The sequence below is a fragment of the Gossypium arboreum genome, chromosome 9, assembly GCF_025698485.1.
Source record: "Gossypium arboreum isolate Shixiya-1 chromosome 9, ASM2569848v2, whole genome shotgun sequence".
NCBI classification, from domain to species: Eukaryota; Viridiplantae; Streptophyta; class Magnoliopsida; order Malvales; family Malvaceae; genus Gossypium; species Gossypium arboreum.
In genome coordinates, this window is record NC_069078.1 from 76301292 (window position 1) to 76325740 (window position 24449).

General features: G+C 34.4%; 2 protein-coding genes and 1 pseudogene across 2 annotated transcripts; 1 reads left to right on the top strand and 2 right to left on the bottom strand.

Annotated features, from left to right (window-relative positions):
* Positions 1–189: 189 nt before the first annotated feature.
* Positions 190–2987, bottom strand: LOC108457461 (serine/arginine-rich SC35-like splicing factor SCL33; annotated as a pseudogene).
* Positions 2988–3085: 98 nt separating this feature from the next.
* Positions 3086–22361, top strand: LOC108456704 (rRNA biogenesis protein RRP5). Its single transcript, XM_017755311.2, has 40 exons — positions 3086–3481; positions 3622–3830; positions 4430–4570; positions 4719–4892; positions 5753–5852; positions 7096–7214; positions 7311–7433; positions 7554–7625; positions 8237–8329; positions 8815–8928; positions 9009–9131; positions 9277–9462; positions 9555–9629; positions 10188–10324; positions 11062–11196; positions 11470–11615; positions 11699–11764; positions 12805–12911; positions 13102–13182; positions 13280–13354; positions 13457–13558; positions 14328–14496; positions 14583–14731; positions 14912–14995; positions 15079–15179; positions 15462–15615; positions 15718–15792; positions 15898–16033; positions 16567–17218; positions 17887–17947; positions 18397–18542; positions 18622–18805; positions 19004–19102; positions 19655–20037; positions 20135–20311; positions 21007–21103; positions 21202–21357; positions 21437–21667; positions 21753–21836; positions 21946–22361. Exons 1-40 carry the CDS (start codon positions 3319–3321, stop codon positions 22051–22053), a joined length of 5787 nt encoding a protein of 1928 aa, XP_017610800.1. The 5' UTR covers positions 3086–3318; the 3' UTR covers positions 22054–22361.
* On the bottom strand, positions 22016–23401 carry LOC108456705 (strigolactone esterase D14-like). The gene is made up of 2 exons (XM_017755312.2): positions 22921–23401; positions 22016–22624 (listed from the first exon to the last, which is right to left on the bottom strand). The coding sequence occupies exons 1-2, from the start codon at positions 23307–23309 to the stop codon at positions 22189–22191; spliced, it is 825 nt and encodes a 274-aa protein (XP_017610801.1). The 5' UTR covers positions 23310–23401; the 3' UTR covers positions 22016–22188.
* Positions 23402–24449: the final 1048 nt, after the last annotated feature.

Consider the following 24449-nt stretch of genomic DNA (forward strand, 5'->3'; position numbering starts at 1 on the left):
CTTTAGCCCTTACGCAACAATATTCACAAGAGCTTGAACGTGGCAACCAAATCTATGACAGAGAACAATAAGAAGATCAACTGTGATGCTGTACAACATATTCATCAAATCCAGGGAGGAATCCTGCCACAAAATAAGCATCTGCTTACCCATGCATGAAATAAGGATGAATGAAACATGTTCAAAATATTTAAGGATATAAAATCATTTTTGACATAGAATATTAAGACCGGTATGTATGTTTAAAATTATTATTACCCACAACCAGCACTAGGAACTAAACAACCAACTTTGTTCTGAGTTATATAAGAAGCAAGGCTAAACTAATCATCCAGGCAACTACATAGAAACATATCTCCTGAGAAAGACACATATTAATCCATCCACTACCAAATTAGTCACCTAGAATAGTCCAGACTTTGACTCCTGCTCCTACTATAGGGCGACCTTGAGTAGGATCACCCTCTACATCTCCCATCTCTGGGTGAAATTGACCTAAAAATATCAGAAGGCAGCATTAATATAACCATTCACAATCCATAAATGATTAAAACAACAACAGTGAACAGCTTACCTTGAGTAATGCCTTTTCCTAGAAGGACAATAATAATCTGGACTGCAGAAGAAACTTCAGTTACATCACGGTTATCGAGAATAATGAAGCGGGGAGTGCCTATCTGTCCGACTCCTGTCGTTAATATCATGCACATATACATTTATAATCAGAATTAACATTTTCCAATTAACAACTTTATAATCAGAAATCCTTGACAAATAGAAATCTCGTCTTCCTAAATCCTTCTATGCATTACAACACAGGAACATCAACTGAACAGGAGCTAATTTGGGAAAGGAAAGGGTGGGCAAAATATGGGCATGCATCACAAAAGAACCCATGCTTACCTTCTGTGTTCTCTTTCCCTCATTTCTGAAGGCTTCTTCCTGTTTCCCTCAGCTAATACAAAAGTAAGTTCTGGGCAAAGAACATAACCATCTGTATGATATTTTGCATCAGCAGCATCAGCGGGATCTAGATACTGGACAATCCAAAACCACATGGTTCCCTGCATCACAAATAAGGTAGCCCTCATAAACATAGCATACAAAGGAACACATTATATTTCATAAGCTACACATGCTCATTGATTTTCAAAATCACAAACATGATCTTGACTCCAGAGTTATATGAAAGTTCATGATGGCAAAGCCAATGCTTCACACAGTTCAAGTAAGTGACTGCTAACTTTGAGGAGCCAAATTTTAATTGAATTGATATTCTTCAAGACTTGCAATTCTTCACAATGAATTCAAAACCAACTCCGTTCCAACCTTAATGTAAATTAAGGTAATCTTGAACAGTACTCATAACTTGAAAGTGTCTTCAACAGAGTACTCTAATACTTCATTGGTGTCTTCAACATATAACTCTTATTACTTCATTGGTGTCTTCAAAACTTTCAATAAAAACAACCAAATTTCCTTAAACCAATTTACATGACAAAAGAAAAAAAACAATTCCATGACACAAACCCTTTGTGGGACTGGATGAAGACAGACAAGTTGATATTACCAGACAGAGACAAACATATACACTGAGTTACCATTCTTCAGGAATCAACAAGTATTATGCTTACCCAGTATAATTATCTCGAGGCAGGTAGATGTCCTTGAGGTGACCAAATTGCCCTAAAGGTCCACGGAGATCTTCCACCCTGCACATGAAGCCAAATTAGAAATTTATCAGCTCCAAGGAAAACACTTTGACGGGACTAAATTTTTAACTTGTATTAGGGCAATCATTTTTTGTTCTTCCAATAGATAGACAAAAACAAATGATAACAAAGATGCAAAATGTTTAGGGCGTCTCCCAAAAAGCTTTGCATATAATCACTAGCATGAAAACTAAAAACAAATAAAGGTATCAAAACAACCGATTTCAATCAAGACAGACAAAATTCAAACCTGCAGTCATGGCGAAGGTTGCGAACAAGAAGACTGGTGGGAAGATCTCTACTACGATCTCCATAGCAACCCCTGGGACTAGGGCTGCGATACCTTCTACCATAATCCCTTGGCAGTGAGGGACTGTAATTTCTACCCCTCATTGGAAACAAACCTAAGACATTCAATAATTATAAAATTGCCTTTAACATTGATCAAACTTGAAAAAGTGTGTCTATTTATTGCAAATAAAAAAAAAGGAGAGAAGAAAACAGATAAAAAACCTGACAATCCAACAGATCCAATGCAATGAAGAAATATGATATTTATAACTTTCAGCAAAATGCATGAATTAAAAAATGCATTTAGAACATTTTATCATGTTTAATAGCATAAAAGCTCGATTTTTTATTATTAGCTTTTTCTTTATAGACAATTTAAAAAAAAAGTAACAACTAAAGGGAGCCAAAATTTACGAAATATATCAACAATCATATCAATCTTCCCCCATATATTTTCAAATTCTGTTATTTAATCCCTAGTTCACTTTTCCGCCATGAAAATATTTTCTCTAAAATAAAAACTCACAACAGTCATTCCATGATCAACAGAAAATACGCAACATAAATCAGAGTACATGCAAAAAAGAAAAAAAAAGTGAACGCATAAAACATAATTACGGAATTTCGAAGGAAATAAAATCTAATTACGTAACTATAAAATTAAAATTATAAAATCTTTATGAAACAAACAAAAAAAAAAGATTTACCAATCAGAAAATTAAAGAAAAAATAACAAGGAGGAAGAGAGAAGAAACTGTGAGAAACTTAACTGTTTAGCGAGAAAAGCAAAGAAAATCACAAGCTTTCAGTGGTTGAGTGCTTAAAGAATTTTTGGCGTTCGGAATTAGATGTGTTTGTTAATAACTCGTGTCTTTTTGAGTTTCACCTACCCTCCAAATTTAAAATCCAGCAACTTCCTGCTACTGAACACTCAAAGGCATCCTAATCGCCCGCGTGTTTTCCAACATAATTATCAACGGTGGAACGTCATTTAAGTTGGCTTAGCTAGATCCATAACGGGCCTTGATCCAACTAGAATAGAGCAGGAAGGTACGCAAAATTAAAAAGTGGACCAATCATAGCGTTGATCCAAATAGGCCCTTATTTAAAACCCGACCCGACATTGCGAGCCCTAGCGGCTTCCGTTGTAATAAAATGTTGCGCCCATGTCTTAAACCCCTCTGAAGTCTAAACCCTCGTCTCCTCCTCGCTTTCAAGTTAACTCCCAAACAAACTCAAAATTTTCAAAAATCCTTAACTTTTTTTTTCTTAATCTGAGCTCGTTAGGGTTTCGTATTTTTTTCTGAAGTAAAGAATGGCAGCGTCTTCAAAGAAATTTCAGAAGAAAAAATCCAATGAAGGGAAACGGAAGTTCAATAAAGCGTCCAAGAAACAGTTCAAAACGAAGAAGGACGGTGCCGTTAAGTCTGAGGCTGTAGCTTTGCAACTTGAAGACGATGTCCCCGACTTCCCCAGAGGTTTTTTCCCCTTTCTTCTTCAATTTTCTATTTGTTTCCCTAGGAAAAAAACAAGGGTTGTCATTAAATTGGATTACAATGATTAAATTGAAAAATGATCGTTGGTTTAACGAAACGTTCTCTAAATGGGGATTTGACAGGCGGGGGGAGTTCCTTGAGCAAACACGAACGTGATGAAATTCGAGCAGAAGTGGATGCGGAGTTTGAGGCAGAGGAGCTGGCATCAAAGAAGAATAAGAGGAAGAAATCGCAGAAGAAAATCCAGGCTATGCCGGATGACTTGGGTTCCTTGTTTGGTGATGGCATTACTGGCAAACTACCTAGATACGCAAATAAAATAACTTTAAAGGTATAAATCCCAAAGGGAACATTTTTCCAAGCAAGTTTATTTATTTATTTATTTTTGTCTTTTGTATTAAATTGTTATCATCAAACCATAATCTTTGTGATACTTAATGAAATGGTTCTATTAGTTCTCTTTAGGATCATGGAACAAATAATTTTGTAAATTTGTACAATCTTGCCAGCTTGAAGTTATTCTTCTTCACTTGTTGTCCTTATGATGGTCATATATATTTGAAGTGGAGTTACTGGCTTTTTTATTGGTGGAATTGCATAAATTAGATTCAAAGTTGTTCACTTTAAGTTACAACGTTTTATTGTTCCATTCTTTTGTCACCTGCTTTAAATGTAAAATTTCACGTGGTATTTTTTTCTTTTAAATTTCATTTTGCCTTTTTCCCGATCACCGGCATCTTGTGTTCTTATTTGGATGTTGTCACATTACTCTAGTAGGAAATGTGGGGGCATTTGATGATCCAAGTCTTAACTAGTTTTCTTTCATTGATTTTCTTTGAACTTAAGCTCTGCTTTGATTATTTTATATGTGTTAGGTTATTTTCTAAGCTTCATAAATGAACTTAGTTTCTCTCTTTTGTATGCATATAGAATATTTCTCCTGGAATGAAGCTCTGGGGAGTTGTTGCTGAAGTAAATGAGAAGGATCTTGTAATTAGTCTTCCAGGCGGCTTACGTGGTTTAGTTCGTGCTGGTGATGCTCTTGATCCTGTTGTCAGTAATAAAGTTGAGGTACACCTGCATATAAACCTCTTTCTCAGGGGATATAGTTGTTCTTCTTCTTTATCTTTTCTTCATTATGGTTATCCTCCCATTTTTTCCATGTCATGCATGCAATCGTAGCATTGAGTTTCTTAGGGGATGAACCTTTTCTTGCCAGAACAATGAAGGGGATTTCCTCAAAAATATATTCTACCCTGGGCAGCTGGTTTCTTGCATTGTGCTGCAGTTGGATGATGATAAGAAGGAGACTGGCAAAAGAAAAATATGGCTTTCCTTGCGTCTCTCTTTTTTGCACAAAGGCTTCACCTTGGATGCTGTTCAAGAGGGGATGGTATGTTGATTAATCATCAGAGAATTGAATAATCTTGGCAATCTTTGTATTTCTTCCCCTGTAGGTTTAAATCTATATCATTGGCCATTAAATAATTGTTGTTATTGAAAAGCAGCTTTACATCAAGGAATTGGACAAAATTATTAAATAATTGTTGTTATTGCAAAAATTAAATTATTCTTTGCAAGTTAACCATAAGGGAATTTTTTTAAAAAAAAATTGTCCTCAATGCTGGATGCTCTTAAGTTCATATGGTAAGCTATCATAAATTTTTTCTATTTTGAAGCAGCTTTTAGTTAATCAAACTAAAATTATTTCTCTGGCCAAAAATAAAACTAAAATTAGCTCATTATCCTTACTGATATTGCATTTTCCTCATGGAGATTATATTATCCAAGGTGAATATAGCAGTTTTACTTGTTTATCATCCACTTGAGTAGTGAAAAAAGGTTAACCAACAGATGATATTCTTTAAATACCTTTGAAAGTTTTTAGATATGAATATTTAGAATTTCTTGAAAATTTGTTTAGTTGTAAATATTGAATGAACTTAGATGCTAATTGTTATGAACTATTATTATTGACAGTATTAATTATAACGATTGTTGTCGAACTATGCGCAGCTTTTGATTGTAAAATGGATAGGAGGAAACAAAGTTGAATGCTTCCCTGTTATGGTGGAAATTGTTGTAGGTTGAATGTTATATATGGTGGCATTCTTTAGGAATAGATGGTTAGGCTGCTTTTTCTGGTACATCAAATTGTTATAGGTTGTTGTAGGTTGTTGTTATAGATGATCAATGTTAATACCCTCTTGATGATGATGTTAATTTGGTATATGAAACTGGATATGATCGCAGGTTCTCACTGGATACGTTATAAGCATTGAAGATCATGGTTACATGCTTCACTTTGGACTATCGTCATTCACGGGGTTTTTACGAAAAGATGGCCATGCTGGTACATATTGGAACTTCTGTTCTTGTTACTTTTCCTTTGTCAATTGTCATTTTCCCTTGTACTATTATTGACCAAAGTAAAATCTTTTGGCTTTTTTTTATTTGATTTTTTTCAAAGTTCTTATTTATGCTCATTTTCTGAAACTAATGAGGTTGGGAATTTGAATGATTGTTTTGAATCTTGGAAGAGGTTCTAAGAATTTGGGGAACTCATGATGAAAATCTTTTTTAGAAAAGCTATGCACTGCCAGTTGTCTGTAATCAGCAAAGGTGTTGTTCATTGTGGTTTTGAGTATAATCTCTCGTATGAGGGGGAAGGAGTTAATGTGCAATTTGAGGCGGGTCTGCATTGCAAAATCTCTCAATTTTTTATCCACAATAAGAAAAACATAGCTATCTGAGAAATCGGTATTGTAGTCCATGCAACGCTTTTTGGGTTTATGTTACCAATAAAGCTTCTTGGGTTTCGCAACTTATAATCTCACTCTTGTAGTTATGCAAGTAGTTTACTTAAAACATACAAAAACAAGAGGCTTAGACTTGGTTTTAGGAGTTTCCTGGGATATAAGTTTGCACGCTGATTTTTCCATGTTTTTGCATTTTCAAGTTTCTGGAATTGCAAAACTCTCAATTTTTGACCCACAATAAGAAAACATAGCTATGGTAGGAAATCTGCATAATAGTTCATGCAAGGTTTCCTGGGTTTATGTTACCAAAAATGCTTCTTGGGTTTCGAAAACTTATAATTGCATGCTTGTTATATAAGTAGTTTACTTAGAAAATACAAAAACAAGAGGCATAGAGTTGGTTTTAGGAGTTTCCTGGGATATAATTTGGCACCACTGATTTTTTCATATTTCTGAAACTTTTTGACATGCTTGGGAAGGGTGCTATGTTGTATGCCAAGTTCTATTCTGTAGTGGATTAACTTATAAGTTACCTTTTTACCTTGTCTGTCTGAACACCTAATATTATATCAGTATTTTTGTTTTGGTTAAATCTTTCTTTTTAGTAAATTCTTTCCACCTTTTTGAATTAAAACATTTTGGCTTGGTTAAGGATGGTGCTATGTGGTTCTTACTGAATCATTTTCATGGTAAGTTCTTTTAGTAGAATATCTTATAACTAGCTTGCTCTGCACTTTTCATAACCACATTTAGATATGATACACAAACATTTCTTTTGGTGATCTCTTTCATGTTTTTCTTAAAATTTTTCCTTTTTTCCTTTTGTTTTCGTTTCAGAAAGCAAGGACGTTGAAGTGAGGACTGGACAGTTTTTACAAGGGGTTATTAAGAGCATTGATAAAACTCGCAAAGTTGTTAATTTGAGTTCTGACCCAGATACCGTGTCTAAATGTGTAGTATGGTTCTCATGTGCCATTGTTTTTCTTGTCTAATTGGTTTCTCTTTTCTTTACTCTGGCTTGACATTCTTCTTTTCGCTGTTTTGTTATGCAGACCAAGGATCTTAAGGGCATCTCAATTGATCTTCTTATCCCTGGCATGTTGATTAATGCTTCGGTGCGGTCAACCCTTGAGAATGGTATCATGTTATCATTTCTGACATACTTTACTGGAACAGTAAGTTTACTGATTCTCATTAGAAAACTATCTGTAGGATGTTGATTGAATCGAGAACTAAGTTTGGTTTGTACAAGGCTACAGGCTATAATATTTTCCTACCTTGTTTGATTTATACAGGTTGATACGTGTCATTTACAAAATAAATTCCCTAATAAGAACTGGAAGGATGACTACAACCAAAATAAGAAGGTATTTTTCTTTGTGACTTTTATTGATAATAGCACCATATTCTTTCTGATTATTGTGATTTTCACTTTGTGCCAGGGAATCAATTCCGAACATCTCTTTAAACTTAATATATGATCTCTTACATTGTAACAAGGATCTTGTATTTTAATTTTGTCATCTGAAATGAAACAGTGTGACCTAATTCAGTATTATGGTATGGTAAGATAATAATAAATCAATTTTCACTGTTCATGGCATGCCTTAAATTTAAATTTGTAGGTGCTGTAGAATGAAATACAGGCTAGATCACGATTGAGCATTTGAGATACATTGCCATTAGTTGGCTTAACTATTTTGCAGCTATGTTGTGAATGATATACTATGGTTATTTTGAAGTACCTATTCTTGGGTTGCATATTAGGTATTAGTCTTCAAAAGTTCTAGTTTACAAGCATGAAACTTGTTAGTTTAATGGTTATTCCTTTGATTGTTTTGCCAAACTACATTTTCGTACACTGAAGGCATATTTTCCTGGTTATGTTTTTAACCTATTTTGTTTAACATTTTGTTGTATGTTGAAATTTGTAAATCATCAATCTTAAATATATACTCATATTTTTTATTTTGTTCAGGTTAATGCTCGGATATTGTTTATTGATCCCTCAACTAGAGCAGTTGGCTTGACCCTGAATCCTCATCTTGTTCATAACAAAGCTCCTCCATTGGTATGATTATTGAGGATATATTATATCTTCATGTTTGTTCTATTATAGATTCTGAGAATGTGAAGTTTGCTGTCATGACTTGAAGGTTATCTTATAATATCTACTCAGTTTGGGCTCCACACTTCTGATGAAAATTTGTTTTCTGAACCTAATGCAATTCTTTTCTATTTGGTGCAAGGAAATTGTGGTTCTCTGCCTTGATTTGCTGCCTATTACTTGTTCCGTTTTGAAGTGCACAAATTATTTATCATTCACATTTGATATTGTGACTTTTGAGAGTGGGCAGGAAGTGTCTGCCATCATTTGTCACTCTACTGCAAAGGCACTAATGATAATTGGCATTTCTTATAATTGTTCTGTGATTATGGTCATTCAGTTTTCTTCTGAGAATAATCTCATTTCTTATAATTGTTCTGTGATTATGTTTTTAACCTAATAACCTGTCATGCCTGTTCTGGACTAATGTGTTTTGGGTGTACATGCAGCATGTTAACATTGGAGATATTTTTGATCAGTCAAAAGTGGTCAGGGTCGATAGAGGGTTCGGTCTTCTGCTCGAAATCCCTTCTAAACCAGTGTCAACTCCAGCCTATGTGAATGTGTGTTTAATTTCTGCTTCAGATTTGTTTTTCATTGATATATTTGCATTTGCATCCTAGTTGCTAATTCAGTGTTTCAGGTATCTGATGTGGCTGAAGAGGAAGTCCGCAAGCTAGAAAAAAAGTTTAAGGAAGGCACTCAAGTTCGTGTTCGAATTCTTGGGTTCCGACACTTGGAAGGGCTTGCCACTGGTATTTTAAAGGTTGCTTTTTGCTTGCTTATACTTGAGTGTGCATTTGTTGGTAATAGAAAATTCCAAAATTTCTGCTTCATTTGAGATGCTGTATCTTGTTGATTTCAGTAGATAGCATTATACTTAATTTTCCCCCTTTGGTTTCTGCAAGCAGGCCAGTGCATTTGAAGGACCAGTTTTCACTCACTCAGATGTGAAACCTGGGATGGTGGTAAAAGCTAAAGTCACTTCACTTGACAGCTTTGGTGCCATTGTGCAATTTCCTGGTGGTGTGAAGGCACTATGTCCCACACGGCACTTGTCTGAATTTGAAATTGCAAAACCTGGAAAGAAGTTTAAGGTCATATCTGAAATGGTCTATTTTGTTTTTATTGAGATTTTTACTGCTAAATCTCAGACCATTGTTTCTCATTGGCATGTTTGGCTTTGCAGGTTGGAGCTGAATTAGTCTTCCGGGTGCTCGGTTGCAAGTCTAAGAGAATAACTGTCACTTACAAGAAAACTCTCGTATGTTCCTGTTTTGCTTATATTAGTGCCTTTTGAATTTCTCATTTGTTCTGCTCCTTTCCCAGTATTAGATAAGACAGCTATATGGACAAATTCTGACCTACTAGGGTCTATTGTTGGGGCATAATAGTCTTGTTGAATGGCTCTATCTTCTATCTCATCCCTTTGGATGGGGAGTTTGTGTTACTCATAATTGACATTTTATTGCTGCTTGTAGGGGGAATTTCTATAGAACCATATTTTTCTCTTGCGCTCCTTAACTGCCTGTTTTATGGTGGATCTGGTTTGAATAATTAGTTACTGTTATGAACACAATAATTGCAACTATATTGTCCATAAAGATGGAATCTATTTGGGATTGAGACTGACCACATTGGGAATTTCTATCTCTCTGCCAATAGTGACATTGGCTCTTAATGCTCCTTTTTTAAAAAAAAAAAAAAGATAAACAAATTTGTATGGTCATGATTACTTCATGAACCCTCTAATATTAGCAATCCATGTCCATTAATATTCTATTAATTCTGAACAATACTTTGCTAATGGGTGCTCTTGCAGGTGAAATCGAAACTTGGTATTATTAGTTCTTATGCTGAAGCAACTGAGGGACTAGTAACTCATGGATGGATAACTAAAATTGAAAAGCATGGATTCTTTGTCCGGTTTTACAATGGAGTCCAAGGATTTGCACCTAGGTTGGTTCTCCAACCACAAAAGTAGAATTCCTATAATCGGTCCTTTTTTCTTTGAGTTTTTTCTCTCTTTCCTTTCATCATCATTATCTTGTGGGCTTGAAACAATTCAGTTTATTGACTTGAAATGTTTAGTTTTGCATTCCTTGATTATATTTCATGGTATATGTTGTTTGTTAATTATTTGTCATTTATTGATGAATGTTTGGAATTAAGCAACATTTAAGATAATGGATATTAGAATTTTGAAGTGATGAATTTAGGTTATGAAGGAAATTGAATGTATTGACAAGTAGAAACCCCCAGAATTCTTGAAATTAAATATGCTAGAGTTATAGTCTTATGCCTATAAGAGACTTTATCTACAATAGGAATAAAAATCTCCACTTGTTTGAAGTAATTAATAATGCAAGATGCAGGAATGTTTGACATATTAGTAATTGCTTCTTGATGACTTATTTTTTGCCCTCTACTTTTTAGTTATTGTGCTGAAAATTAGATTTGTAATTCATAATATGAAAAAAATCCGAACTGCTCAAACTGGGTGCAGAAGTGCTTTTCTGGGAATCTGAAATCACACTTTCTTCCCTTAATGCATCTTCTAACACCCCCCTCCCTGACATTTCCTTGCTATTTTTATCCATGATTTTTTTCCCTTCTTTTTTATGTTGGGCAATTCTTATCATCCTTTGCCTTAGTAATCTTCATTGATAATTGATTATTCATTATTACAAAATCAGATCCGAACTTGGCTTAGGACCAGGAGATGATCCAAATTCAATGTATCATGTGGGACAAGTTGTTAAATGCAGAGTAACCGGTTCTTCACCTGCTTCAAGGCATATCAATCTTAGTTTGCAGATGAGGCCCGTGAGGTTTGTTTCAATGAGTATCTGGTATATCTGGTTATTATGAAAATATATCTTTTCAGTTAGTGGACTTATTGGTGAACTAATACTTCTTCCCTGTCACCTTTTTCTTGCTGAAAACTTGATTGGTAAATAGCTGGGAACATCTTAATGCTGGTATCCAGTGACATTCAGCCCAAAAAGTTTTTGCTGATATATAACTATGTGCTAGTAATTTCTTTCCTCTGTGAAGTTGTATGGTGACACTGCTCTACTTCTGCTTGAAAATTTGAATGGCAGGATTTCTGAAGACGATATGGTCAAGTTGGGTAGCATAGTTTCTGGGGTTGTTGAGGGTTTAACTCCCTCTGCAGTAGTTATAAATGTTAACTCGAAAGCTCACTTGAAGGGTATGATATCTAATGAACATTTGGCAGATCATCATGGTATGCTTTTCTTTGCCTCTATAGAAATTTCCTTTTGTACTTTCTTGTGTTGGCTTTTTCTCAGGTTCTGTCTGGTTTTGCAGAACGTGCTGCCTTGTTGAAATCAATCCTGAAGCCTGGATATAAGTTTGATCAACTGCTGGTTCTAGGTAATCTTGTTTGTAGCTGCATCTTGTCAGTGTTTGTTATTATTTCCCCTTTCCAATTTTTAATCATCTCATTTTCTATCTGGAATGACAGAAATTTCTATTTAAGGCAGTTCCTGTTAACTAACAAATAGCGAATCTTCAGTGTAGGAAAGTATATAGAAAATGGATCAAACATAAGAAAAACAGATGTACTTGAGATGGGGGAAAATTGTTTTGCAAAAAGAAAAAAAAAAAGGATTGTCCAAGGAGGGTGACTGCAACTGTATCTGATTCCTTGGGTAGAATATGTTTTCTCTGAGAAACTATTGACTTAAACCTCTTTGAAAATGTTCCAATCATAAGTTACGGAAAAAAAAAAAAAGAATTAGAATAAGAAAGGCAATTATCTTGAATTTACTCACGTGGAATTGTATTTCTGGATCATCCTTGTCGGTTTTTCTCTTTAAAGAGACTCATTATGTGAGACATTGGTTTATTCTATTAATTAAATGCAGAGGATTTATTTAAATATCACTTAAATCAAAATAAATTTACAGCAATACAAGAAATTTGACCTTTTAAAATGCTTCCTGCTTTGTTGCCCAGTGGATTATTGAGTAAATATCTATGCTAATCTCTTAAAAAATGCACTTGATTAGAGGCTTCTTATTATTTTTGGTTAATTCCATTTTTATCATGGGAATCAAATCAATTTAAACATGATTGAACTTGTATTTTCTCATCCAATCAGATCAGGCACTAGTCCTGTCACAAAACCTTCTTTGCAAATGAAAAGTCATTTTCTGTTTAGCATACTTCTGTGTCTGTCTGACTTTCATTTATGCGTGTCTTTCCCCTTTGTACATGTTTGATGCTTCATGGTCCCTCTTAACTTATGTACTTTCTGTTTCAACCTGCATCTTCAAGAAAGAAAGATTTTAAGTTTTTTAATAATTTGCTCCTTTCTTCTAGGAATGCTGATTTGTCCATATGGTGCTTTCTTTTGCTTTAGTATTTATTTTTCCAGTTTCTGTTTCTTGAGATTTCTCATGTTATTGTAGATATTGAGGGCAATAATATTGTACTCTCTGCAAAATTCTCTCTCATAAGTTCGGCTGAACAACTGCCTTCTGATAACAGTCAGATCCGACCTAACACAGTGGTTCATGTAAGTAACTGTGTTGCTCACAATTTTTACTAGGAAATAAAATTATAATCATATCCCCACTAAATTCAGAATCAAATCATAACCAAATCCCAACACAAATGCTCTATTTTCTATAATGCTGTCATCCGTTAGACTACACTGCAGTTTGATAAACTGTTCTGAGATTTACTTATTCTTTTTTGTGAATCAGGGCTATGTTTGTAATTTAATTGAAACTGGCTGCTTTGTCCGCTTTCTTGGGCGTTTGACTGGTTTCTCACCTCGAAGCAAGGTAACTGAGTTCTTATAGTTTCTCATATCTGTTTCATCCGGTATCTAGACATGTGCACATTACCTGACCTTGTTTGTTCCTTGTACATATTTTGAAGGCAATGGATGACCATAAGGCTGATCTCTCTGGAGCCTTTTACATTGGCCAATCTGTTCGCTGTAATATAGTCGATGTCAGTGAACTATTTAAAACCAAATTCTTTAATTTGCTTCATATATTTGAAGTATTTAATAAGCTGATTTTTCTTGTTCCACACTGTCACCCCTTCTTCTAGGTAAATAGTGAAACAGCAAGAATAACACTTTCTTTGAAGCAATCATGTTGTTCTTCAACAGATGCAACGTTTATTCAAGAATACTTTATTTTAGAGGAGAAGGTATATTCTTGTCATAATAAGAGCTTCTTTTTGTGATTCATGTTCAAGAAATGCTTATTTCTATTCAATAAACCTAATAATTGTAAAGCATGCTTTGTAAAATACTGTTGTGGTGATCCTCTCTGTGTGTGAAGTTAGGCTTTATTGTGACTGGTTTAAGTACTTTTATAATCAACTTGAAGTCTCAGGTTACTTATTGTGTCTTTTTTTATTTTTTGTATTTTTCCAATTATAATTATATTTTAATGGGTTTATTTAAAATGCTTAAATAGTATAAAATCCCTAGCTTCCTTTATGTTATGATGATGCACGTTTATGTTCTAGTCCTACTTCATGAAACGAGTTCATGATTGTTTAACCTTGTGAGCAATTCATACTAATCTAGAGAAATACCCAACCTAATCTTGGTGGTGATGCTGGTATAAAGACAGAAATATCATTTGAAATGAGCATTATTCCTTTGAGAAAATATGGAATGATCTGTAGGTGCCTAAATTTCTGTACAATGGATGTTGACTGTATTATGCTGTGAACATTGAGCTAAATGAACTTGTTACCTCTTGACCATAATTTATTTGTCTACGTCATTAAGGTACCGGTATTGTTTATTCAGGGTTCATTTAAATGTGTCTGTATTCATTATATTATGGACTGAAATGGCAGCAGTACCTTCAAATTTTGTGGTATTAGCATTGATCTTTTCATCTTAAGTTTTGCTACTGGATTCTGCTATATTTGACAATGAACTTGGCATGTCTGTTGAATTTAGATTGCTAGGCTGCAATCACTGGGCTCTGATGGATCTGAGTTGAAGTGGATTGAAGGATTTAATATTGGCAGTGTCATTGAGGCAAAAATTGGAGAGGCAAAGGATATTGGAGTAGTTGTCAGCTTTGACAAATATAACGATGTTTTAGGCTTTATCACACATTCTCAATGTATGTATTTTCTCTTAAATTTTTGTTATCTTTATTTTTTAATTTTCTTGCAACAATTGACACCTAGTGTGTTGTAATATTTTCAGTAGGTGGACTTTCTTTAGAAACTGGATCTGTTGTACAAGCTGCAGTTCTTGATGTTGACAAGGCAGAACGCCTTGTTGATTTATCCTTGAAACCTGAATTTGTTGAGAAATCACAAGAGGGAAGCTCTAAAAGCCAACCACACAAAAAGGTTTAGCCCTATTTCGCACTTTATTTCTCTGCAGCCTTAATATGTATATCTATCAGATGAAAAATTTTTGGAATTAGAGTTTCTCTTGTCTTTTCTTTTTGAAACATTGATCTTTTCCCCTTTTTGAAGTTTTTGCGGTAGACTTTGTTTTGAGCCTAACTTGAACTTTATTGATCTTAGAAACGCAAAAGAGAAGCTTCCAAGGCCTTGGAGCTGCACCAAACAGTAAATGCTGTTGTGGAGATTGTGAAAGAACATTACTTGGTATGTAGGCAATGCTGTTCAATTTGTTGTCAGCTTACTGTAATTGTCTCATAAATTCTGAACTCTTTTTAATGTTTTATTAGGTTATTGCAATTCCTGAGTATAACCATGCCATAGGGTATGCATCAATAGCAGATTACAATACACAGAAGCTTCCGCAGAAACAATTTTTGAATGGGCAGAGGTGAGGTTGATTTTAGTGACCAATCCTTTTTTGCTTATTTTTCGCTTATTTGTATATGTAAATTGGCTGTAGTAATCTTTACAATGTTGTAATTGGTGTTTGGAGTTAATATCCTCCATTGTTTAATTGCTTCAATAGCAGCTCCATTTTTATCTTATGGATAAGGTGTCATTTTCATTTTTGTTTGGTTTCTTTTCAAGTCCTGTAGTGGTCTTGAATGCTTGTTGTGGATGTGTTACTAATGCCTATCAAGCTTAAATACACTCGAAATGATTGATGCAGGGTTATTGCAACTGTTATGGCTCTTCCGAGTCCTGAAACGTCAGGAAGGTTGCTTTTACTCCTTAATTCAATTGGTGAGGTCACTGAGACATCCTGTTCAAAACGGGCCAAAAAGAAGTCTAGTTATAATGTGGGATCATTGGTTCCAGCAGAGGTGAAAAATTAGTGTTTGATCTTTTAGAACTTTGTTTTTCCCTTTTTTGGGCTTGTTTGATTCAAATACATCTATTGAATACTTGTGCTAAATGCTCCATAGGTTACTGAAATAATGCCCCTTGAGTTGAGATTGAAATTTGGAATTGGTTTCTGTGGACGGGTTCATATAACAGAGGTGAAATATAAGTTTCAGTATTATTGTTACTACTTATTTATGTAATAACCTTTAATGCATGTTTATATAAAAGGCATGTTTAATTTTAAATTGTCTCATTGGCAGGTAAATGATAATAATGTTCTTGAAAAGCCATTTGGGAACTTCAAAGTTGGGCAGACAATCACTGCAAGGATTGTCGGAAAGCCTAATCAGAAGGGACACCTATGGGATTTGTCTATTAAACCCGCCATGCTTGCTGGTAAGACAATTTCTTGGAAACTTCTGTTGAATGCATGTGAATCTACTCTCAAGCCATGATATAAAAATAAAAATTATTATATATTTAAAATATTAACTACAAGGCAAATTACTTTTAGTTTCACTTTTTCTATAAGACTCGAGCTTGACTCATATGATCAAAGCACACTTAAAAGTCAAAATCAAGATCAAGTCATTTGTCTGTTTCTTCTTCGGACATGATTTTACAATTAAGCTGATTCAGCCCCAACTGTTGGCAAGCATCTGTGCTCATGTCCCCAGAATAACAGTATCTATATTATTTGAGTGAACGAATCTATCGAAACATTAATTGCTTTCTTTACTTGTTTATCAGAAATTTCCATATCATATTATCATAGAAACTGTCATGATTGCTATCCATTGCTTCACTAGTTTCTAATCCTTGGGGCTCTTATAAAGGTATCTGTCTTGGTAGTCTTACCCATAAATCTGTTTGCTTCATAGTGATTCTTGAGTCTTACTGCAGCTGTCTAAATTTTTATCTGTATGCAGATGCTGGTGAAATAGGTGTTAAGACTGCACTGGAAGAGTTTGATTTTTCAACTGGACAACTTGTCACTGGTTATGTCTACAAAGTGGACAGTGAATGGGCGTGGTTAACCATTTCTCGTCATGTGAAAGCTCGACTATTTATTCTTGATACCGGATGTGAACCTAATGAACTTCAGCAATTCCAGGAGCGCTTTAAAGTTGGAAAGCCTGTTTCTGGTCACATTTTAAATGTTAACAAGGACAAAAAGCTGTTACAAATAGTGCGACATCCTCTAGGTGCCCTTTCTACTAGGAATGTTGGTGATGAAGATAAAAGAAAAGGTGAATCAGGTAATAACATTTCAGATGAGAGTGTGACAGCTCATATACATGAAGGAGACATTCTAGGTGGTAGAATTTCCAAAATACTTCCAGGTATAGGAGGACTGGTTGTGCAAATTGGTCCTAATAATTATGGTAGGGTTCACTTTACTGAACTGAAGGATGCATGGGAATCAGACCCACTATCTGGATATCATGAGGGGCAATTCGTTAAGTGCAAAGTCCTAGAAGTGAGCCACTCAACCAAGGGAACTATTCACATTGATTTATCCTTACGGCTATCTTTGGATGGCCTGATTCCCAAGAATCCTTTGGAACTTGCGAGTGATGTGTAAGTTGCTTTCTTCTGGGTATGATATATTGTGACTGTGTTAGAATCTAAATGTTCGTGGTATCATGTTCTCTATCTCTGCATGTGCATTTTATTTTTTTTAGTGTTTTAGATATTCATTCTGTGATGAAATTTATTATTTTGCATATTGACATTTGTATGACCAGTAAAGGAAGTGCCAATTGGTATCATTCATATTAACAGAGAGAAGTTAGAGCTTCAGAGTAAATTTTCTCATTCATGCAGTTTACTGCATTTTTGAAAAGAAATTTTGTAGGAGATTATAGAATATTTAACAGCCGATTTATGATTTTAGTTACTTGTTCCTGCAGCAAGTTGAGAGTTTTTTTTTTTTTGGCCAAGAAGTTGAGAGCTATTATAGGCAGTCTTTAGTAGCTCTTTTAACTAATAACAGTTTTCATTCTAGGATTACTCTGATGATAAGCATAAGTGTAGTACAAATACAATTGACAAAAAAGAAACTCTTTACGATCTCTGCTTCCCGCCTAGATTGGCAGCATTGAACGGTCAGAATCTCCACGAAATATGTGATTGCATAATTCCCATTCTTGAAGAATGATTAGCCATATATTGTATTAATGAGCCTTCAAAATTTCTGCTGACATGACATTTATCATTTGGTTAAAAACTAAAATGTTTATGAGCAGGGATTCTACAAGCAAGCGTGCAGAAAAAGTTGAGGATCTTTATCCCAATATGGCTGTACAGGTATAAATTTGTAATTTAGCCAAAAAATTGCAAATGGAAAATTGCAAATGGTTTTGAAACATCAAAATTTCCTTTTTAGCTATGCATTGATTTCAATGGTGTAATTCTTGTTTTCACATTTAATCTTGAGAAATGATTTTCCATGAGATCTGGACAGTGCAAATATGCAACTTTTCCCGACCTTTATCCTAAGGTGGATCATTTGCCTTTTAATTGATGATATTTATAGTAGAGATGGTTGAATTTTTAAAATCCTGCAATTTCAATTAGTCTAATGAGCTTTAACACTGATTCCTTGGTTGAAAAATCGAGCACAAATATTTAAATGTTCCAAAACTGTTCTATATTTTAGCCAAAAATCTATGTAGGTTGATTTAGGTTTTAAATTCTTAGATGAATAATATTTTGAATTTATACCCTTCAGCTCATGTTAGTTTCTTGGCTTACAGGGTTATGTTAAAAATGTTATTCCAAAAGGATGCTTCATTATGCTTTCAAGGAAGGTAGATGCAAAAATCCTCATGTCAAATTTATCTAATGGCTATGTTAATGACCCGAAAAAGGAATTTCCCATAGGAAAGCTTGTATCTGGAAGGTAATTGTTTTAATCTTATTTTTTAGGTTGTTTGCTAATTAAAAGATAGTGGTGCTGACAATTTATGGCAATGCTGCAGGGTATTAGCAGTTGAGCCTTTGTCAAAGCGAGTAGAAGTTACCTTGAAAAATTCAGATACTAAGGGCACTTCAAAATCTGAAATTAATGATTTTAGTAGACTGCACGTTGGAGATATAGTTTCAGGCAGGATCAGGCGTGTGGAGTCATATGGTTTGTTTATCACACTTGACCACACAAACATGGTAAGGAATGAGTTGTGCAATTCCCCCCCCCCCAAACAAAAAAACCCAAATTTTTAAATATTAATATAATTCTTTTTTAACCACATTTTGGACCAGCATCTTATCTTTAGCAGGCTATAGACTTGCCAACTTCCTAATATCTATCTCTGCTACCTGGTTTCTTTGTTTAACTGCATGTCTGTGCTTGTTTTCTGGTAGGTTGGACTTTGCCATTTCTCTGAGCTTTCAGATGATCACATTGAGAACATCCAAACTAACTATGCTGCAGGGGAGAAGGTTAAAGCGAAGATATTAAAGGTTAACATCCTTTCTGAGAAACTTTAGGAAAGAGTATTAGGTTTGTCATTAAAGTGATGATTGTATCTATTAATATTTAGGTTGAGCAAAGCTTTAGCTACCCTTTTTACGTGGAAAATATATTTCTTTTAACAGGTTACTTTTGTCTTCGTACATTGACATAAACAATGATAATTTAGAGTATTCATTGGTATAGATAATAATAAAAAGCTAATTATTACTTGCAACTTTGTTCAATTGACTATAAATCTAACAGTATAATTGGTTATTTTCCCTTGAAAGAGTTTACATTAATAAAGTGGTATAAATTATTGTACCAAATAGTTATGTGATAAGTAATGCAGGAAACAGGAAAAAAAAAACTAAAACAAAAAAATAAGAACAAAAAGTACACTGTTAAAACAGCAGTGTCCCATTAATGTCCCTTGATAGGGTCTGTCATTATGGTTAACTCCAGACTGATATAATTATTTCTAGATCATTTAATAGCGTCACTCAAAGTATGTAAACTTGGGTACTTACTTTCTTCTTTTCTTTGAACCTTTTTGTCAGTTGGATGAGGAAAGACACCGGATTTCCCTTGGCATGAAAAATTCATATTTTACCGATGATATTGACTTCCAAATAACTGAACAAGAAGAGTCTGATGAAGACATTGAAGAGACTGGTGTAGCAGATGATGATGCGGATGATGAGGCACGGTCAATACTGTTGACAGACAGCACTGGGATGGATATCGAGTACGGAAGTGGAGTGAGTGATGTTCTTGCTCAAGCAGAATCTAGAGCTTCAATTCCTCCACTTGATGTCACTCTTGATGACATTGAACACTCTGACATGGAAAATTTTATTAGTCAAAATCAAGAAAATAATGAGGTTACCGCCGTTGATGAGAAGAGCAAGAGACGGGCAAAAAAAAAAGCAAAGGAAGAGAGGTCCTTTATATCCCTTTTTATCTTTTTGTTCTGCCAATATAGGGATAGGTGTACAGACTCTTACCTCTGTTCTACTCTTGAAAACTATCCTTTGCAGGGAGAGAGAAATTAGAGCTGCTGAGGAAAGACAATTGGAGAAGGATATACCAAGAACTACTGATGAATTCGAGAAACTTGTTAGGAGCTCTCCTAATAGTAGTTTTGTGTGGATTAAATACATGGCTTTCATGCTTAATTCAGCTGATATCGAGAAAGCTCGTGCTATTGCTGAAAGGTAGAACTTTTACTGAATTGTTGGTTGTTTAGAGTATATAGGAAACTGAAATGCTAATATAAGCAATATAAAAAGTTTTCTTTGTAATGCCGAGCTTCTTTTTCTTTGTAAACCTTTTGTAGGATTTCTAGATTTTTAAGACAACTGATTGGAGTCATAAATCTGCTTGGTTTAAATTATATTATCCACATTATCATGTTCGGTAATGGGGGACAAAAACCCATATGGTCCCCATTGTCTCTTCTGGTTTACTTGGGTAGTTGGTAGCTTGTTAACCAAATTAAGCTAGACTCAATGTTTATAGGTCTCTTTGCCTGGATGTAAGTCATAGGTTGTAGTTTAGCATATTGGGTCATTGTGGTCTGACTGAAATTCGTACTTCGATGAATTTCATTGTATCTTGAAGCCTCATTCTCCCATGTGCAAGCATTCATAATTTAAGGTTTTAGATTGCTTTTCCAGCTTTAATTTTTTGTATGCGGCTTCCATTTATTTCATTGTCTTCTGGGGCTCATTTTACAGTTTTATTTTTGGGGGTTTGCCGCATTGATATGTAATATACAGCTGTTGAACAGAATGTATTTATAAAAGAGTGGCAATGCCAAATGAGAGATGCTTACCCACTTTAGGACACTGTTATATTTGAATAATTTGTTACGCTAACTTTATCTTCAATATTATTCTTTTCCTTCAAGGGCTTTGAGAACCATTAACATTCGAGAAGAAACAGAGAAGCTAAATATCTGGGTGGCTTACTTTAATTTGGAGAATCAGTATGGGAATCCTCCAGAGGTAACATTGGATCTGCAAATGCATCTTTCAATCGAGTATATCTTTTTTAACAAAATTAGTTCTTGTAACTGTTAACTTCCATTGGGATGTTATTTCAGGAAGCTGTGCAAAAAGTATTTCAAAGGGCATTGCAGTATTGTGATCCCAAAAAGGTACATTTTGCACTTTTGGGCATGTATGAGAGGACAGAGCAACATAAATTGGCCGAAGAGCTACTTGACAAAATGAGCAAGAAGTTTAAGCACTCGTGCAAGGTGTTTCATGAATTCCTGTGTTGATATTTCTTTTCAGAAATTTGATTAAAGCTAGTTTTAACATGGTAAGAAATTTCAGCTTTGGTTGAGACGGGTGCAGATGCTGTTGATGCAACAGCAGGATCGGGTTCAACCTGTTGTTAACCGTGCTTTACTCTGCCTTCCACACCATAAGCACGTTAAGTTTATTTCACAGGCAGCTATACTTGAGTTCAAATCTGGGGTTCCTGATAGAGGGAGATCTATGTTTGAGGGAGTTTTACGAGAGTACCCAAAGAGAACGGATTTGTGGAGCATTTATCTTGATCAAGTGAGGACTTTATACTAGTTGATTTTTTTGGTTATATTAATATATGTATTGTGCATATGTTACCATTTTCAATCAAACTTGACAGGAAATTCGACTTGGAGATGAAGATGTGATTCGTGCTCTGTTTGAGAGGGCAATTAGTTTGAGCTTACCACCCAAAAAGATGAAGGTTTGTATGCTTTTGCTTTTGCTCTTTAAGAAATTGCATTTATGTCGTATACTTGCAGTTGGCCTTTGTTCCTTTCTTGATAATCCTTGTACGCCTCTTCCATTTGCAGTTTTTATTCAAAAAGTATCTCAATTACGAAAAGTCCTGTGGTGATGAGGCAAGAATTGAATCTGTCAAACGGAAGGCAATGGATTACGTAGAAAGTACTCTAACTTGAAGTTATTGAGATTTGAGACTCATCTGATCAGTTGATCTGGAATATGCGAGTACATTGGCGTAGTCGTCGAGATAACATTATTTTTGCATTAAAATAGCTCTAGTATAGAGGAAGAAATTATATCCATAGTTTCTTCTAATTTTTTATTTGAAGAGTCTCTTTTAAAACCCTAAATAGTAAATTATGAGCTGATAGATGGGGGAAATGCCCTTCTGTATTTAGTATCTTGACTATGGCATCGCCACCAACATTGTTTTTGATGTAAAATGCTACCGATTGAGGGACAATAACATCTTTCTTGGACTGAATGATTGTGCATGGAACCATAACCTGAGGTAACTTGTGTCTGAAATCACTAGAGAAAACAGTTTTAGCAGCACTTAACGCAATGTATAGTTTCATCCTCCCCAAGGTTTTCTCGAACTTAGCTCCTGCGGCTGTATTGTTTTGTCCCGCAGCTTTTGGTGCAAAATTTTGTACCCAACCCGTGAAATTTTGTTCAATGTTTTTGTATATCTCATTGACTTCTGATCTCTCAAAGCCTCCGTAGTATAGTCCATCATTGATGTACCTACACCACACCATTAAACAGCCGTTGGAAACCAACTGTTAGGAATCATCATGGTTCCAACATCATTGTGAATGAATTCTAGACCTATAGAATGTTACTTCTTTTATGATTGATTGCAAGAATCAATTGAATTCTGTACATTACATGATTTTTCATAAAATAAGGTGTAAAATCGGGTAATGATAAGACCAGGGTTATTATCTTATATACGATGGACCATATTTTTAAACATGAAAAGCGATTCATATTCATGGATAGAGGGGATGGGGGCACAAAGAATAGATGGTAGGGAGCACCTAGGGGAGCCACTGACGAGTATAAGATGGGTAAATAGGTGAGGCCTCCTGATTGAAGCCAAGCATCCAACCATGGCAGCCATGGAGTGACCTAAATAAATAGTGTTATGGAGATGGAGGTGATCCAGCAAGCACACCAAGTCATCTGTATACCCCTTGAAATCCGTCTGATACCTCTGTGGATCATAAAGCATGGGGTTAACTTTTGGGGAGAAAACCATGTCGAAGACCACCACCTTGAAGTAGCAGGCAAGCAAAGGGAGGAGGAGCTGCCATGCACTCTGGTCTTCACCATAGCCATGTGCCAGAACCAGGGTTTCACTCCCATTTCCATATATCTTTGCGTTCAATGCTGTTGCAATGCCCCCCTTCTCGCACACCATTTCCATTTTTTCTCCCTTATGCTATCCGGGTTACTGCAATATCAGAGGTTCTAGTTATCCCGCCTTCTGTTGCTTCAGTTTCTTAGCTTGTATTTATAGATTTCTTACTGTGAAATGTTAAATAAAGTAAGCGTGGAGTCAATAAAATAGTATTATAATTCTGGATTGTTGTATGAGATTTCTGTGTCCCCTAAATTGTTAATTTATGTGTTAATTTGGAGTTAATAAGACGAGTCAATAATACATCAATTTAATTAAATAATTACAAAAAACTTTTATTTCACATGGTAAATTGTATTATTTTTAAGATAATTTTATCATTTTATATTTTGTATAAAGAAAAACACATAATGAGATTTGAAGTTACAGCCTAAATTTTTATAGTTTTAGCATTTATATTTTACCATTTAACAATTATTATTTTTTATAAATATATTTGTTTTTAATATCGACGGTATATACACTTAGAGAGTAATAAAATAAAATAAAAAAATCAACACTTCGCCATTACTTTGAATATGTTCTAAAACGATTATTTTAGTTATATTTCTATAGTTGATATTGGCTAAAAGAAACAGAATATCTTGTCTTCTTTTCTCTTGAACTTTATTTAATAAGCTGATGATATATATATATATATATATATATATATATATATATATATATATATATCCATTTTCTTTTATATTTAATTGCTGAGGGAATGCAATAAACATAATGTTATTTATTTATTTATGTCTGCTTTTGGTCAAGAAAAACAAACATTGATTTTTCATTTAAAAGACAAAACCATTCTATTATCTACATAAACTATTATAATTATAATATATATATTGAGAGTTCTCACATGTATTCTAAACAGGTCTTTTTTTAGTATGCTTATTACCATTAGTATACTTGATAAAATTTGAGATTTAATTTATGTTTTAAAAATTAAATATTTAAATTTCTTACTTTTCAATTTAAAAGTCATTGTTGATGTTGATAGTTTCTGTCAAAATTTATTAACTTAACATATTCATTTTCTTTTAATTATATGCCACATCGATGAGAATAACCTAATTAAAATTCTAAATTGAATGCTTTTGATAGAAAATAATTAATTTTAATATTTGGATTGAGATTTTAAATAAAAAAGTTAGGAGG